This window comes from Clavelina lepadiformis, chromosome 1 (assembly GCF_947623445.1).
Source record: "Clavelina lepadiformis chromosome 1, kaClaLepa1.1, whole genome shotgun sequence".
In the NCBI taxonomy this organism is placed as follows: Eukaryota; Metazoa; Chordata; class Ascidiacea; order Aplousobranchia; family Clavelinidae; genus Clavelina; species Clavelina lepadiformis.
Window position 1 is genome coordinate 28472091 of NC_135240.1, and position 17647 is coordinate 28489737.

The following is a 17647-nucleotide window of genomic DNA, read 5'->3' on the forward strand; positions in this document are numbered from 1 at the left end:
TCAATCTCAATCGACTTCTGCTGAGAAGTTCCCCGGATATGGGACTTTGTTCACCGCTGAGCTCAACACTGGCCCCGCGCATATGGGCTTAGTGAAATACCACTTTCCACTCATGCGAGACCTGCGCGTGAAACGAGTTGTTTAATTGTGACTTGAGCCACGTTCGTACCGAGCTTAAGCGCTGGCCTGCAGCCTCGCAGTGAAGCTTAAGACGTGCTCGAATGTCGTGTCTGTTCAAATGATTTAATGAAAAGCGTGATTCGGTGTTTCACACAAACCCGTATCATGAAGAATTATTGGGCTGAGGTTTCGTTTCATTTCACTTTGTGTCTGTAGAGATCTACTGCGGTTCATTCACGCCACCATACATACCCTTCAGTTATCAACCACTTCAACCACTCAGTTATGTGTTGTATGTGATAGGGACAACTAGTACTGCTGCTCCGTTATTTCCTGTCGCAGTCCACACGATACTTCATTTGTTATCTCAAAGACGAGTGCGTTAAAGTTACGATAGAAGTTGAACAAACGCACAAACCAACGACGTGGGAGAAATACATGAAACGTTCCAGACCCCTTCTAGCTAGTAAAGGCCGCGAAACGTTTCCCTCCACAGAAAGCGGGTGGTGGGCTAAGATATCTATGGTGGTGGGTTGCTCAGGAGTGACCCTGGAATGGGTCAGGATATAAACCGAGAAATTTGTTTCGATGCTTCGTGCGTATTCGTGGTCCGTGTGAATAAATTGCTGACTGCTGATGGAGGTTTTGCGACGGACATGGCCGCTTTCCGACTCTTACATACTCATTCCGGGCAAGTTTTGAAATTAATTATATCAAGTCCTTGATGAAAAAATTGAACAGTGTGAACGCATCGCTGACCATACCGCTGACTTTCTAGCATCGGTTTCAATAAATTAACCAGAAAAGAACGTTTTTTCTTGTATTTATTGACTTGTCCAGCAATGTAAACACGGCGCGGAGATAGCACAGCTAAACCAACAGAGTGACGATGGAAAGTATGAATGAAATACGACATAGTTTTGGTACAAGTTGCTTCAGGTTAAAACGACGAGAAAAGAAGCAATATCAGACTTTACATCAGTGCACAGTGATCAGAATAATTTATACCAGAGTCTCGGGGAGTTGTGGTCGGTCTTTCACGGTCGTCTGCCACGGAACCCGGCCATCATTAGCCTGCATGGCTTTTCTACCACGTTCAGATCGAGCCCCATAAGGTTTTTGCGCCTCCTTTGTAGCGATTTTGTCCGGTCGTTGAGTGATGAAACCGGCCGATGTCCATCGTGATCCACTAGGAGGGTTGTCTTTGGTCACGTTCAAGTCGTCCTTGCTGTACCGCCTCGTTGCGTTCCTAGCAGGCTCGTTGTGAAAAGCTTCATTGGTTCTATGGCTCGGGTAGAAGTTTCGATTCGGGGAGGTCGGGGTTTTGCTGCCCGACGTTCTCCGAATAAAAGGGTCCTGTTTGTGCCGGTACCCGAGCAGGGGGTCGTTGATGTACTGATCACGCCCCCGCATTATGTTGTTGACGGGCAGGGTTAAATTTCTTTCCCTTTTACCTTCGTCTTCTTTCCTTTCAGCTATCTTGATGGGCACCGAAGTTGACCCGCCATAGTGACGGTGCAGTTTTGGACTTAACCCACTCGCCAAGTGTTTTCTCGACACAGGGGGTTCACCTCGAACCCACTGCTGCTTATCGGTGTTTTCTTCCAGGCCTTGATTTAGAGCAACGTTTAATTTGGAGACAGTCTCAGGACACAGTCGGAGCACTTGGCTCGCGCGTCGTCTCGTCGTTCTGTTGTTGTTGTTGTTGTTGTTGAAATCGCTCTTGTTGATTCGAGCAGACGGATTGTTGGTGACGCGCATGCGCGCCTGAGACACGTACATTGTGCGCTCTGACGTAGCTCGCTTCTCTATCCTCATTTCGTCATCACTGACGTCATGCTTGTCGTACGATTGTTGTGCTACGTCATCGCCGTGTTTTTCAGGCCAGACTTCGTGAGAGGGGGTCGCTTCTATGACGGTTGCTTCGGTGGTTTCGGAGGAAGCATCATCTGTGCTTGCTCCAGAAGCTGCGCCCTGGAGAGCCAGGCTAAATCCTCCTCGTCTCTTGACAAAGTCCGGGAAGGAATTATCCAGTTTCTTCGAAAAATCGAGCGACACGCCGGAGTCCGACGAGTTAGTCGCTTGCACTTCGTCGAGTGTGACGTCATTATTACGTAAATCTCTAAAGCTATTTTCAAAACTTGTTTCCCGGCTTTTCCAGTTGCTTCGGTTGGAATTGCTAACGTCACAATCGTTTGCTTCTTCCGTGTTTGGGCCGAGAATTTCTTGCAAGTCATCATCTGTAAACGACATCGATCGATCTTGAACATGACTCAACGAAAACATCGATGACGTGGAAACTCGCCTCTTGTCTTTGGTGACGTCATTCTGAAGTAAGCAAGAACTATTAAATCACGTGAGGAACAGAGAGCATGAAAAAATTACGAATACTTACGTCATTGGTTGCTTGAAGACTATCTTCATTCAAAACGTCATCGGAGGTCTCATCCAAGCCACTGCTGTTGGCGCTCTCATATTTCTCATCTAAGTCCGATGAATCGGTGTTCGATTGATAAATCTTCTTCAGAAGTGGCCTGAGATTACAAGTTCAAGGTTACCTAAGGTCATGGCCATCTGTGATTGCGGCGATGGTAGAACAAGAATATCAAAGAAATTACTTGAACTTGAGCTTGGCTGCTTTGTCTCTCCTCCCCTCCATAAAGGGGAGGTGCCCAGTAGCCTGCTGGTAGCTCAGCCTCATAGACGAGTGCACTCTCTCTTCTTCGTTTGGGGTATTCACCGATTCATCTGACGTCGAGTCGTGATGTCCGTTTATTTTGACGCCATCAGTTTGTGACGGATGAATGTCGGAAGTGTGACGTTGGTTTGATTTTCTCGATGCAGGAGGCGTGGCCGAATTGTTGGTTAACAATTTGGATTTTTCTCTAACAACGAAGAAGATTTAAAATTTTAACCAAAAACTTCCTTAGTTGGAGCAAGATCACTCACCTCATGTGGTTTGCCGCTTTCCTCCGCAAGAGAAAGTCCACCGCTTCCGGATCCGTTTCTTTCAAGACACGGAGCATTTGATCATGTTCATCTTTCGGGATCTGATCATATGAAGCATGATGTGAACATGATTCGCGTGATATGACGCATGTTTATGTGAGATAATCACCTGGAAGAGCTGTGTTTGATTGTTGATGAGATCCTCCACAACTTTGATCACCGCTGAGCTGTCTTCCGCTTTCTCCAAGCTCTGCACCTGATCAATGAACAAAGATTGAGACTCCCGCGGTAAGGAGCAAGAATAGAAAAGTCGCTCAACTCACCTGGTACTGGTTTTCGTTGCTGGACTGAGTCGACTTCTTGTGTCTGTGCAGGATATTGGGGCCGAATATGGTCGCCAAGTTTGCGGTTCCCATTTTGTTTCCCTGCACCTGTGACGAAAGCAGCTTCAATTAATAAGAACTGACGTCATTAACATGATTAAAGCCTCGTTTGCATGACGTAATATTTATTGTCTTGACTTAGCAAAGCCAACAACGTTCACGATTGTTTTCGTGATTATTATCGATCTGTGCATTCCGCCAGTGACGCATAGTTCTAAAAATTTCAAGAATCGATTCGAATTCCGTGACGCCATTACCTTGTTTCCCGCGTCGTCAGTGGTGACGTCAGCGTGAGAGGCGACGAGAGCGAGAAAGTTGAGGAGTGTGAGCAGGGTGTCGCGGTTTGTGAGCGGGAGGAGCCAGATGAGGGATCGAAGCGACGACATCCGTTCGCTCTTTGCAAGTTCTGGAATATGACATCATAATCAATTCTCTTTTCCAAAACGCGCTTTCACCGGCAGAAGGAGTACTCACTCGATGTTTGGATGAAGGCTGGATAGAGCTCCCGCGTGAGAAGTGCTTCCGGTAAATCCCGGAAAAATTCCTTTAGAAGCGCAGCGACATCGTGCGGATTGTAGTCCTCATCGATGGAGACATCGACGCCGAGGTCAAATTCTTCGCGAAGCTGAAAGACAAGTTCAAATATTTACGCCGCGTCCCGTATTTGTCACAAATTTGGAAAGTGACACATGTTTGTTACCTAATAGTGAGGTCACAATCGGTCACAAACAAGTTGTGAATTTTACAAGTGTTATGAGAAAGTTAAAACTCTTTGAATTATTCGCAAAAATTCACCAAAAACAAAATTTTTAAAGCGGTGGAACAAAATAAAAAACAAGTTGTCGTCACCTGCTTCACTCTCTTTCGTGACCCCGCGATGCGGAAAATACCGGTCACGGCCAGTCCTGCGAAGAAACAAGCATTAAGGAACCAGGTCAGGACCACAAACGCTATTAACTCTATATGCCATGACGTCAAGGTCTTACCATATTTGGTGATGTGGTCGCAGCACTTCTGGACAACGTAGGGCACCTGCGCCATGGTAGGTGGCAGCAGAGAGCGTTTTTTCTCCCGTCGTTGGCTGTGAGTGGTCCCTGATACGGACAGGGACAAGGCTTCTAGCAGCTGGGACTGATAGGGATCAATCTCGTTTATTGAGTCGGCAGCAATTGCACCCTGCGCATCAGAAAGTTTGAGATGAGCAAGTTCGTGACCTCGTTGTGTACATCGTTATATCATAGCGAGCATAGTAACAAAGTCTGTTTCGTACCCGCCGTTTTAGAGGTCGAGCCGCAGTCGAAGCGGCCGAGGTAGGAGCGGAACCCGGCGAGCCGTGTTGACCGTGTTCCAGTGGCAGGGTGGGACTGAACACGTTGTCGCCTTCAGTCATGCGTGACGATGACGTATAATCTACGTTGATGCTCTCCGCTGATGACGATCTGCTTGAAAGCAACCCAGGTTAGCTTGGTCTCAATGCTGCCACCATTGCTTCGAAGGAAGGCAAAGTTCGATAATTTACCTAACAAGAGGGCGCCTCACTCTCATCTGCTCGTTGCCATGGTGATTGTTGATGCTCGAACAACTTCCGGTGCAGCTGCTCGTTTCGCTCGACGCTTTGTTGGCCGTTTGTGACGTCATTTCTTGGTTGGCGGCGATCTCCTTAGTGGACGAATAATCGAGGGAGGCGGCGAACGAGGCGGACTTCTGTAGGCGGAGAAGTTGGTCGTTTTCCACGACGTTGAGCAGCGGAATTCCGAAGACGTGGTCGGCGCCTTTAAAAGAGCAACAACGTCACAATGACACTCTATTTATCGCGAATTACTTGGACACGGTCGCGATCTACAAAGTCAGCGAAGTATTTAAATCGGGGAGGACCCAAAGTAGCATTTGGCGGAAGACCAAAGCGAAATCGATTAAAATTATTGGAACCGAGGTTTCACCTTTCTCTTTGTTCTTGTCCCTCAAGGTCAAGGTGACGCCGTATTTCTTCTTCATAGAAATCTTACGGTTGAGCACCTTGGACTCGTCTGAATAAAAATGAGTCACTTCAAATTTAGTTCAGTTTTAACGTCATCAACTTTATCTTATTTCTATTGAAATTACCTTTGGGGGCGACGATGGCGACTCCAAGGTCAAGGTTATTGAGTCGTTGGACCGAGACCTTCTGGAGGGCGTCGCACTCAAGCTCTGACAGACTCAGAAGCCTCGTGCTTCCCAACTCCACTCTTCTTCCGCTCATGTTGCTCCAGCTGCAGTTGCCCTGGCAACAGAAGAGAATCTCATTAAAATTATGTCAGGCCGCGGAACGAATCAATTCCTGGCTATGACAGAAAATCGATGCGTGCCGTTGTTTTCAAACAATGCGTGCTCTTTATCATGTTACAATACTTGTTAGCAATAGTTGTCGAAATCTTTATATTACAGAGTATAGTTACGTCATAAGCAAAAGTATCAAACGCAATAATTCAAAAAGTGCGCACTGCTGCTGAGAGCCGATACGAGCAAACCAGCTCAAAGACGAAAACAAACAAGAGCTTGCACATTTCCTTTGTCCTCGCCTATTAGCAAATATTCAGCTACTTAACAAACCATGAGCCCTTATATGACGTCATAATGATAGGATTAGAGCAACTCTTACCGCCAACTGACTAGTCCCAATGACTGGTTTATGGATCCAGTCTAAACTACTGAGCAGATGAGCCTTTAACATTTCGCGGGTGAAATCAAACCGTGGCACTTGTTTGAAAGAAAAGCGATTTATGCGGCCTCGCAATCTCAAACTTAAAGGATTTTGCGTCGTATCAATGAACTTTTCTAAGAAATCACTGAATGTAAATGGCGCCTGAAAATCTGATCAAAGAAGTAGCGCGGTTAGCCACTTCGTTGCCGTTTGCTAATTAAATTAGACTTTTTCTTGAGATTTCGAGAATCGATAGTCTGTTGTTGCCGTTCTCTGCGTTTGAATGAAGTTGCTTATTGCGAAAACACGTAATAGAGGCAGATTGTTACACAATAATATGAGAAACAAGGAAAATTGCTTGGTGCCGTTTGAGTGGCGAAATATTCAAACCTTCCCGACAGCAGGCACCACTCTGCCAGCGGAGAAAGGAAATTACTTTATTAAATTTCACGATTGATTTATGACGCAGACTTCAAACGCAACCGAGTGCAGATGACGTCAAGTTGGAACTTACCAACAACAACAAATGCTCTAGTTCATGTCGATGCTTGTTACGTCATAATATCACACGCGATTTTTCGTCAGTTTCGTCTCTCCAAATAAGTTGTCATTTTAAGTTTGTACGAAATAAAACTTGATCAATATTTAGTCTGTCATTTAGTGAGTTGTCCTTATTCGTATAAATTATTTCGAGAGATAATTTTACGTCATAATACCGATTGCTGTCTTTTGTTTGAAACTTTTTGCTTGTTTTCTATTGGTCCGCCAGTGCATAATTTCTTTATGACGTCAGAAGCTGACTTCCGCTGAATTGCGCCTTTAATCTTAGAAACGATCACGTGATCGGCCAGCCGCTCCCGGCTGCTCTTGATCCAGGCGAGTGGACGGTTCCAGGCGATATCCAAGGTCCCGTCGCTCGAATATCGGGGCCGGAACTGACCTCTCCCGACCCTGCACGACCCCGATGAGCTTCTCACGTGCGACATGAACTTGACCTTCAACTTCCATTCCTGGCAACTTTTATACTTGTCAGCTGAACTTGAGACGGATGAAGGAAGGAAGGGTTCGAGATCGGCGCGCTTTGGTTTTCTATAGAACTCGAGCTGATCATCAGAGATCCAGGGAAGTTGGAAGACCAAGTCTTCATCTTTTCCTGCCATCTCCTTGGCTCAGTGCACTCAACTACCGCTATTCGTTGTCCAGGCTTCATCTGAGTGCAGGGCGCGTTTGCATTGTGACATCATAGTCACCATTCAGAGCTCGATCACTGCAACGCCATCCATACAACCCGTGCAAATATCAAAAGAACTTGCCCAAGATATTAAGCCAGCTGCCCTGGCACGAATCTATCACCTATTTTGTGACGTAACAAACTACCGCGCGCGACCTCGGGCAAGGATATCCACTGGAGCCTGAGCAAGCGATGGCGGTTGTGCGGAAATATTCCACTTAATTAATAAAAGAAGCAGAAATCCTTCGCCATGGCGCGGGTTTGAACGACAAAAGCTTTGTGACGTCAAGTACCATTATCGCGTCATTTCAGGCACTTGGCAATCCAAGATTTTCGCTTCAACGGCCCAAAGCGGATTTACGACTTCGCAAAACGGTTTGTTTTGTGTTGGACGACAAACAACCATTTGTGACGTAACACATCAGCGAGAGCGGCGACAAAGCTTTTACACCGAGTAACAGCCTTTTACACGCTAAAATATTTCAACCGCGAAAAGTTCAAAGCTAGTTTCCTAACTTTCCTGCCGCCTTTCACGTCGTTTTTTCACTAATCACGTGATTTTTATATACTTCCTGCCGCAGTGGTGCGGAACATGACGTCAAAAGTATGAATAGAAAGAAACTTTCAAACAAATATCGACTTACTTGCGTGTGAGCGAAGAATGCGAGGGTTCGATTTTGGTCGAACCAACTTCCGGAAGTAATCACTAGAAAATAAAATCTGCGCAACTAGGATCGCATTTCCAGTCGCCCCTGACTCACAACAGACCGCTCAAGAGTGAAAATAAACTGCACATAAAATAGTCGCACATACTCGCTCATCTTTCAACGCTTTAATTCACTTCAAATGTTGAGTTTTCGTTGAAGAAATCTATAAAAATCACTAAGACACTGTGTTTGTTTTCATGACCAATCGCGTTGGCATTGTGACGTTTCGTTTGTTTAGCGATCGGGGCGTCGATCGTCAAACGGAGAAATTCTAATTCCATTTTATCTGAGATCTCACGTCAATGCGCGCAGAGGAATTGGAAGAAAGTGAACAAACAAGGAGTTTCGGGAAATATTAAGTTTGTTGTTCGAGCTCCTGGAACTATGCGGGCGCCTAATCCCTGACTTCTCGACTCCGGCTGATTAACTGGCAGCCAACGCCTTCGTGATATGGTGACCAGGACAGCCCATATTTAGCTCAAGTATGTCATGAGCAATAAACAATCGGTTGATTAATATTCATCTTCGATGCTGCCATTTCCCTTAGGTTCGTATCAGTGCAAAATAATTGGGAGGAAATTTTTTACCGAGTCACTGGGCGTCCAGCTCTTCTCATCAGATAATTGCTCTGAACTCTTCCCTGATCTCTTGCGCAATTTATCTTTTGTTTTACATCGCGCTCTCTCTGTGACGTCACTATTCCAGCGCATCAAGACGGAGACGATGACCTTGACCTTTCTCCACCTCTTCTTCTCAACCTGGGAGGAGGGAGCGATCTGAAGACGCCGATCGGTCGCATCTCGCATCTTTCCGCCTTCCACCATTCTTGTTTCACTGCCTGTGGTTGCACTTTCGAGCACTTTCTAGTTGTAGAAGCCGCTTTGTACGAGCTCGCGTTTTATTGCTTCTCTGCTTCCTTCTGCTGCTTAAATATTTGAACTATTTTGGTCAAGGGCGAGCCCTGGTACCCGGCAACCAGCTGCGATGAGCCTAACTTCATCGAGAAGTAATTTTGACCCTTTTAAGAGCCCATGGCAACTCACGTAGCGACAAATCGCTCCAAAACTTATCTTTAGAACAAGTAATAATCCCTTTTTGACATTTACCCGCCACTGGCAACCTTACTTAATAAATTGTCGACCTGGCGCTGCTCCGAGCCACGCACCGGAAGTGAATGACAATTCGTGTCCCGTGAGAAAGTGGAGCGCGCCAGACCCGGAATCTCGGCAAATAAAAAAAGAGATTTTCAAGAGACCAAGCAAAATTCTGCCCGAAAACAATTTCACTCGAGTGAATTAATGCTGTTAAAGTTCTTACAACTTTCGACCGCAAAAAATCTCTTTGTTACGTAACGAACGCACTGAAGCATGTTACAGCTAGCTTTCTCGCAACTTATTGGACCTTTAAAACATTCACTTACGTCATAATAGGCCCATTCTCTATCGTCATCATCATCGTCTGTGCTCTGACTCTTCTGCAATTTCTTCTTCATCCGCTCACTTCTCCGCAAATTGCGTCGCGTGAACTTTCTGGAACCGCCGCGTGGTTCGCTCTCCAATTTCTTGGGGAGTTGATTCTCGATCTGACCCGAATCTGGAGCGAGATGTCTTCTTCTGAAAACGACTCGTTTCGCGTCTTTTACTGCTGGATCTTGATTGGTCAAGTCCTGTCCGGGACGCGAAATCGCGATTCCTTGGCGCCACAGATTGTAGTCTCGGGACAAATCTTCCGATTCTTCGGAGGAAAAAGAACTCCGGATCGGAGGAGAATTTTCAAAGTTCTTGGGGGCAATGTCCGCTGCATTGGGGGCCGCCTTGAAATATTTTTCCATAGCGTTTGATTGGGTCGAATATCCGCTGACGTGTCGCACCTCCATTGGCCCACTTATGGAAATGCAGGCGGGGTTCGAGCCTTTGCTTGAAGTTGAATCTGCGTCGGACACAGCTTCGTCTCTTTGCTGAGAAATAAATTTGCAAATTTTTCGAAGGTTGTGCATTGACACTGATCGATGATGCGACTTCTTTCTGCGAATCGGCGGGGATTGGATGCCTCCATTTGAGGCCGGCTGCAACTTTATCTCTCCTTGCTGCATTTTTCAAATTAATCTCTGAACAGAATTCCAACTCTTTGCTAAGTTGGTTGTTAAGTTCGTTCTCTTTTGCGCGAACAAGTTCAACGTCGACTTTCCAAACTTTGAATGACTCCGATATCAAGCTTGCAGAGAATTTATAGCGGCAGCGGCATGAATTTGAAAACAAAATACTTAAGACTTATAATTAGTGATCATGGAAACCAGACTGACGTTGACAGACCTCGTGATCTTCAAATCAAAACATTTGTTAGAAATGCGGTGCTGATACGAATTCCAACAGAACTATGTAATGACACGATGTTACATCGTGTAACAACACTTTTTTAGACAAAAATGTAAGCAAATTTCTCAAAAACTTTCCATAACATCGACACGTGAGCTCTGAGGTGACTTAATATGGAATTTATCGCCGAAAACTTGACCAATAACAAGAGCTAAGCGAAAATTTCGACGTCTAAATCTAATTTGATGACAATATTTCGAGGACGATTCTGATTCTAGTTTACGTCAAGAACATACCAACTACATTTGCCACGCTATTTTCCTTCATATACGTCACCGCATAATCACACACAACGTGATAATTTGCAGGAAATTAATTGGTAAGATTCGGGGCCGAACCTTCTCCTACTTGGACTCAACCTCAAACGCAAGAAAACTTCAGGGCTCGGCGCTTAAAAGCTCGCTGTGTTGTTTTTTGCGCCCAGCATGTCGCCCCTCACCCTGTCTGGAGAAAGTATTTTAGGGTCGCAATGACCCGTTCTGCCCTGGAATGTGTTGGGGCTGAAAACAAGATTTCGTTGAACTTGTTGATTTGAAACCGAGCCCAGGACAGTTGTATCGCGTTTCTGCAATGACGTAATAATACATGTTTGTTCGCAGAGAAGATTATTCCATCTCATCTTTGAAGAATGTGAGGTTGACAGAAATATTCTTCGTTGAGTTGATGCGAGTGCAGAATTGATGCGACGACTGGGAATGTTCTCGCGTGTTTTGACTTTTGACGTCACAAACAAGCTCGGAGCAACAACAGATCCAAGATGCCAAATCGAGCAGAAAATTTTCTCCCACTTTTGCATTCGTCCCAGAAGTTCGTGAATATCTTCCACTTCCCGAGGAATTTGTGTTCTAAGAGGATTCCAGCCACTGCATCATACGGAGCAGGAAACAAGAGAAGATCTCATTCTGGGGAGGACATACCCTCCCCTTTTGCTTTCATCATCAGACTCATTCAGGAGGAATTCTCAAGAAAAGCCGGATGAAAAGCCTTCCAAGATCATCTTATAGGTGATGCTTTCATGATGCTGCCTGCATCCACTAGGACAGACGCCACGCCAGAAATGTAGCTGACCGATAGGCGAGAGCCAAACAACGTTCGATGACGTAATCCTTGATCAAATGAAAATCAAACCAAACATGCTGCGTCATGTCACGTGATGTTATATCGGATCGTGCCATCCGCCTTCTGCTATGCACTGGCGCACATTTTCAGCTTCTGCTATGCACTGGCGCACATATTCAGCATCTGTAGCTAGTCATTGTCACTAGCACCCCACTTTAAAACCTCAAACAGTCAAAAACATGGCCCGTCAAGTGAAAACGCATACTGTCATTTTCTGAACCCAATGAATGAGTCATGAGCTACTAAACTATTTAAACTTATGCAACTATCAGCAGATTATGAAACACATTTAACGCTGGAGATATGTCGGCTTGATAAGCTTAACTATGTATTTATGTAATTATTTCGGATTATTCGCTCAACGCAAAGTAGAAACATTTCAACTTACATCCGGGCTCCAGGTTCGTTCCGCCATTTCATCGGCGTCATATACCGGAAGTGAAGGTGATTTTCCCACAGATTTCAGCGTCTTCCGCAACCTGGGAATCAAATAGACAACACTGAGTGTAAGTTGGTTAGACCAGATCTGCTAACTATGCTGTAAGCTTGTTCATGGCATGAAAACCACAACAGGCTCGCAAGCAATCTTTAGCTTGAAACGAGCACGGATTTGGACTAATTGCATTAACCACGTCACGTTTGGATGACGTAATTTAGTAATCCGTCTCCTGCGCAAGTTAAATTTGATTGTTACGTCACTTCCTTATGTTCTTTGATGCCACCTAACGTTTAAACCTCTTGCTGCTCGCCGCTGGCTTAAAGCTTCTTTAACGTCACGATGACCACATGGGCCGCGCTGCTTCGTGATTTTAAGCAGGAAAATGTAGCATAGTGACGTCATAATAATTAACTTGCCAAAACAGGAAATGGTGTGAGCAGGAAAATATTCGGTCATGTTTCTCGTCGCATAATCTGGGGAATTTGCATTTCAGCACGACACCATCACCGCCATTTATGACGTTATGAAATTGATAATAATTGAAGTAATAATTAATTATGACGCACTTTTCAATCAAAATTTTTCGAAAATCGAAAGAGATTTTTTGAACAATGACAAGCCTATAGTGACGTCATTAAACTTTTTTACTTTTGCTCCAAGTTCAAGACGAAAACACGCGCGAAGTTTCTCTCCGCGAGGCCTAAGTAGCCACGTAACAATGTCCTTTACCTGAAGGTGAAGTTGATTTGAACGGACCAGCATTCTATTTGGGGAGGCTGGGTCAGGGGGGATTCCCGCCGCATTTTTCAAGTTCATAAACTTTCAACCTTCTACCTCCACCTGGTGACTAATCCAGTCATTTTGGTCTCAGATTTATCATAGACATCTTATACAAACAAGTTGAACTGAAAAATTCTAAATTTCTTATCTCAAGATTTTCTTTCTAATCCTTCATTTGATTCAATTAATTGATCTCTTCTCTATGACTCAACAATGGTCTCAATATTGGGCCTTATCAGCCTGTCACATGTCATAAAGAGACTATCGCTTCATCTCCCAAACAAACTAAAATTATTTCGACGAAAGTTTCTTATCTCCGGCAAACGAAATCTTAAGCTCATGTTTGGTCTGTGAGCTCACAGAAGGTATTGTTGCGACGTCTACGCTTGTTAACGCGCGCGCATTGCAGTTAATCGTGTATTGGAGGAATCTGGCTTAAGCGAACACGCATTTGTGCGCAATAGAGGATCGATTGTTTCCGAATAATAACAATTGAACTTACACGCTCGAATTTTTACAAAATTTTCCCTCCAACCGACGCCTTATATGGAGACAGTAACCGTTTGTGCTTCTCACGTGACTGATGACGTCAGAGCTTAATGCAGCTGATACAGGCGAAGTGAGTTTGCAACATTCCGCTGTGTTCTGATTCTGATTCTGATTCACATTCTGATTCCGCTGTGTTGCAAATTCCTTCAAACTGCACTATTTGCCGCTGCCAATACGCGGGCGGACTAATGGGCCTGTGGCTATGGCGGTGACTTCAAATAATTTCATCTCAGGTGACAATTTTGCGATTAATGAAGCGTGAAGCAGCAAGGTTGTTATTAAGACAATCAGCCGCGAGATGGAGTCAGTATCGTGCATCTGTGGTTACCCGCATATCCGCGCAATCCATGCTCTTTATTGCGTAATTGGCGGTGGTGGATTTTGGCGGCGATAATTACGACATAGCATCCCAGTTGAAGTTGCTTAGAAGCGAAGTTTCATTCGAAAACATTTCGAAATACTGAGGTCGCGAGCGCGAGCGCGATCGGCATCGAGCGCATCTCAACAAAGTTCGTTGTCACAAACGATCCATCCCGACACGTCATCGAACGCTGATTTGAGTTATTCTCGCGTCACTTATAATAGCTGGCGTGTGTGTCTGGGGGAGTTACATCGCTTCTGATTATTTTCATCGCCACAATCAAATCCATTATCGACTACTATGACGTAGTTAGCAGTGGGTTCGTTTCGTTGCATCAACTACAGCGGGTTATGGGGTCGTTGGAGTTGAAAGGAAATTCCTAGGAACGAATTTCGAGCGTGAAATGGGGAATTTCTGCAGACAGCGGAAACAACAACTTGCTGTCGTCGTTATGAATATAACCAGCGTTATAGACGATTTCACGCCATCACGTGACACACCTGGCTATTATTCTGTCTCGTTCAAGTTTCAAATTAGGACTGAGAGACTGCATCTTGTGAAAACAGGGTTTCAGATTACCGCGCAAACAGTTTCACTTCGCAGAATATTGAGAAATACAGTAATTTCAACAACGTCATGGCGTGGTTATGACGTGACAATGCATTCTTCGCATTCGCGCCGTTGCAAATTTCCAAATTGTTAAAATAAAACTTCAAATTAGCTGAATTTTCTTTTTTCTACTCAACTAAATAACACGTCGCAAATGACGTCATAGAATCACATCGCGACTTACTTGTTTTTCTTTTCCTTCTTCGATGATCGCGCTCCGTCGATTCCCTGATAATCCGCGCTTTTTCCGCGTCGCGACGGCGAGAAAGGCGACCTCGCTTCCTCGGGCTCATCCAGACTATCTTGAGATCCTCTGGTAGAGTTATCCGAGTCCATCTCGACCCAGGTTTGAGCGAGGGAGTACGCCTCCCTCACCGCGGCCCGAACCCGGTTCGTGCTCTTCGCGTTCCACTTGCTCGACGCCTCTGGAAAGAATCCGCTCGTGTCGCCTTCGTGGCCTGGTTTGCTCCACTTCCAGAACTGCTGCGATGCTTCGGGTTGTTGCTTTCGGCTTAAGTAGGCCACACGGCCCGGGGCGGAGTCCATTGTTGCCCGGCGTCGACGCGATCCTGCTTCGGGCAAAGAAAATTCGTTTCTCGAGGATGGAAGGACTTCTAAAACAAAAATCCAGTTGAACTCATTTTCATGGATGCGGCACTCATCGCCACCTACCTGATATTTTCCTCCGTAAAGTCTTTTCCTGGGGGGCGCTCTCTTCACTTGCTACCCGACCGAAAGTTGTGGAACTATTTACTCTTAAAATCTTTGCGGAAGAATCCTCCGATATCTTCGGTTGTCGCGCGAGCTTTGGGGTTATATTCCTACGTGGCGAGTCTGTTGATTTCGTCGGATGATTTCTGCCCGATCCTAGCTCCGAGGATAGATTGCTCTCTTCCACCGATTCCGCGAGAGGAAGCACTTTCACTTTCCTTCCGGAATGAAGCTTTCCTTGCTCCTGGTCTTCCTCCTGGTCGTGGGTGGAAGATCTTCTGTGCTCGAAGCTTTGAGCGCGACGAAAATAGGAGCCGAACTTTTTCTGTCTTGAGAGGAAATTCTTTCTTCCAGATGTCGACGGAGATTTTATAATTTTCTTGGAAGTTTTTTTGGAAGAAGATTGAGAAGGACCAGCCGTAAAAGCGGAGCTACTTTTCCTCTCTTCGTGCACCGGAGAAAAACAAGAGAAACTTGATCCGTTAACGGAAAGTTCCGACAATTCTGGGCCCTTTCCACGACTGGTTTTTCGTTTCGGCAAAATTGCTTTCAGGACCTGGTTTTCGAGTTGACCTACTTTGGCTGGAAGGCTCAGGCTGAGGTGAACTTTTTGCTTTTCCTTGCTCGGTCTAATTTCCTCAGCGGGTTGCGGCGATTTAAAAGTTTTAGAGTTTTCTTTAATTTCTGTGTCTTGTGACTGGGCTTGTTCGACGAAAGACGAACTTTGCTGTGAGTTCTTCAACTCCTTAAGCTCTGTGCTCTCTGTGACGCCGCTCTTAAAAAGCTGGCCTTCGTTGAATGAGATCGAAACGATTTTGGAAAGAACTTTATTGCTTTCTGGAGGGCCAATCGTGGAAGATTGCGTCACGGGTTGTTGATCTAGTAAATTGGAATTTGTGTCGTCATTCTCTTTCATTTTCCTCGGTGAGATTTCTTCGTCTTGATCAGACGAGAACTCTTCAACTTTGTTATCTTTGCCCGCGCTCTCACGTGACACGTCCCCTCCCAAGCCCCCCCTCATATCGCGCCGGCGTCGATGTTTACCCGCACCTGTCCCCCATCTATCCCCTCTTGAACGAGTATTTATGACGTCACACTTTATCGTGCTACCGGTCACGTGGTTTTGTCGGTTAGCTTTTATATGAGTTGCCCTGGAAACGGCGTCTTGATGCGATGCGTCGTCAGCAAGTTCATTGTTAAGACATTCGATCAGCTGATTTACGTTTTCCAAAACTTCGTCCAGTTTCGCTTGCTCCTCTGGACCATACGTCATACTGATAATGTCATTTGTCGGTGGCGACTGGGCGGAATAATATATTCCGCTAGATGGTGCACAGGCGACGGTCAGGTTGAAATTTTCTTCAAATTCGTTGCAACTGGTTGCTTTAAAATTCCACTGGTCGTCCGTATCCATTACGTCATAATCATGGTACAATGGCAGCTATTATTACGTTTCAATGCATATTTGTCCTATCGCTGTGAACAAAGATTGCATGGTTAGGCTCAACTCGAAATATACGTGTCCTGCCTTTTCTGCCTGTTTGCTCAGTTACAATGATTCAGCTTATTGCCAGTATTTGATTAAATATACCTAAGTTTGCTTCTTAAATTTTGTTTGTCGACCTACAAAGCGTCCAAGTCGCGCGCGGTATTTCCGCAAACAACATTTTCGTGAAGTGTTCAAGGACCTCACGCGGTGTGGTCGCCCACGCCACCAAGATGTCGATACCGGGTCACTTTTGCAGATTCTAAACAAACTCCTTGTGGTAGGAATGCGAAGAACAGCGGATGACTTCACCACAACACCACATGTCCTCACTTCTACCGATGCAATGACGTTGCACGTTGCACAAATATACACAACGACCTCAACTGACCTTAGCAACGGCATAAAATCATCTGATTTTACTGATTGTAGTCGATTATTGACAATATGACTGCAATCAAAGCCAAATTGTCTTCGATTATGACGCAGTTGAACAACTCTCTGCGTCCAACAACAATCACTTTTCATTTGCAAGCTGCCAAGTAGCGAGTCTGGCTTTCGCAGTTGGCGGTAAGAGTCATAACTTTCTCTAAATCTTTAAAAGAAATTGTTAAAAAAAATCAATTTGCCGTCACGTGGTGTGAGGCTCTTAAATTTAATTGGTTGCTTCAAGCACTTTATTTAACAACTGAAGGTCTTGTGACGACTGAACCTCACACGGATTGGTGATATGAATGTCAATTTTAACTGTTTGTTGAAAGATGTCACTTTACTGGACTCTCCTCGTCTAAAAATAACTCGCTCTGAAAATATCTGCACAGTTAAAATGAAACGTAAATAGCAAATCTCCACCCGTTCATCAAACACGCTTCGATGGTTTAATCCCAGATATCTGCTACAACCAGGCGCAGAGGCGCTCAAACAAGACGAAGCAGCGCTTAATAACTCCGCAAGAAATACATAAAGCTGGTGGCCTGCTGAGTGATTTGAGCAGAGTGCTGCGCTGTTTGGGCCCGAGTTGCTGTCTGGCCGGGACCGAACTTATCCGAACGCGGTTGCCGCCGCCTGAAACCAAGTTAAGCCGAAACCGCAAATCTACGTGAGTCGGGAAAGTTGTAATCCGCGCAATCACCACGAATGAAACTTCC

General features: G+C 45.3%; 1 protein-coding gene across 2 annotated transcripts; it reads right to left on the minus strand.

Moving 5' to 3' along the window:
• Window positions 1–927: 927 nt before the first annotated feature.
• LOC143470411 (uncharacterized) lies at window positions 928–16719 on the minus strand. Of its 2 annotated transcripts, XM_076968528.1 has the most exons (17): window positions 14975–16719; window positions 14487–14916; window positions 11953–12043; window positions 5556–5712; window positions 5393–5479; window positions 4972–5224; window positions 4723–4891; window positions 4439–4628; window positions 4302–4357; window positions 3927–4077; window positions 3710–3858; window positions 3393–3500; window positions 3239–3325; window positions 3070–3170; window positions 2739–3005; window positions 2516–2654; window positions 928–2448 (listed from the first exon to the last, which is right to left on the minus strand). In XM_076968528.1, the coding sequence occupies exons 1-17, from the start codon at window positions 16425–16427 to the stop codon at window positions 1123–1125; spliced, it is 5214 nt and encodes a 1737-aa protein (XP_076824643.1). In that variant the 5' UTR covers window positions 16428–16719; the 3' UTR covers window positions 928–1122. The 2 variants fall into 2 exon arrangements, with proteins under 2 accessions (XP_076824643.1, XP_076824652.1); XM_076968537.1 differs by lacking the exons at window positions 11953–12043; window positions 14487–14916; window positions 14975–16719 and adding an exon at window positions 9491–11902.
• Window positions 16720–17647: the final 928 nt, after the last annotated feature.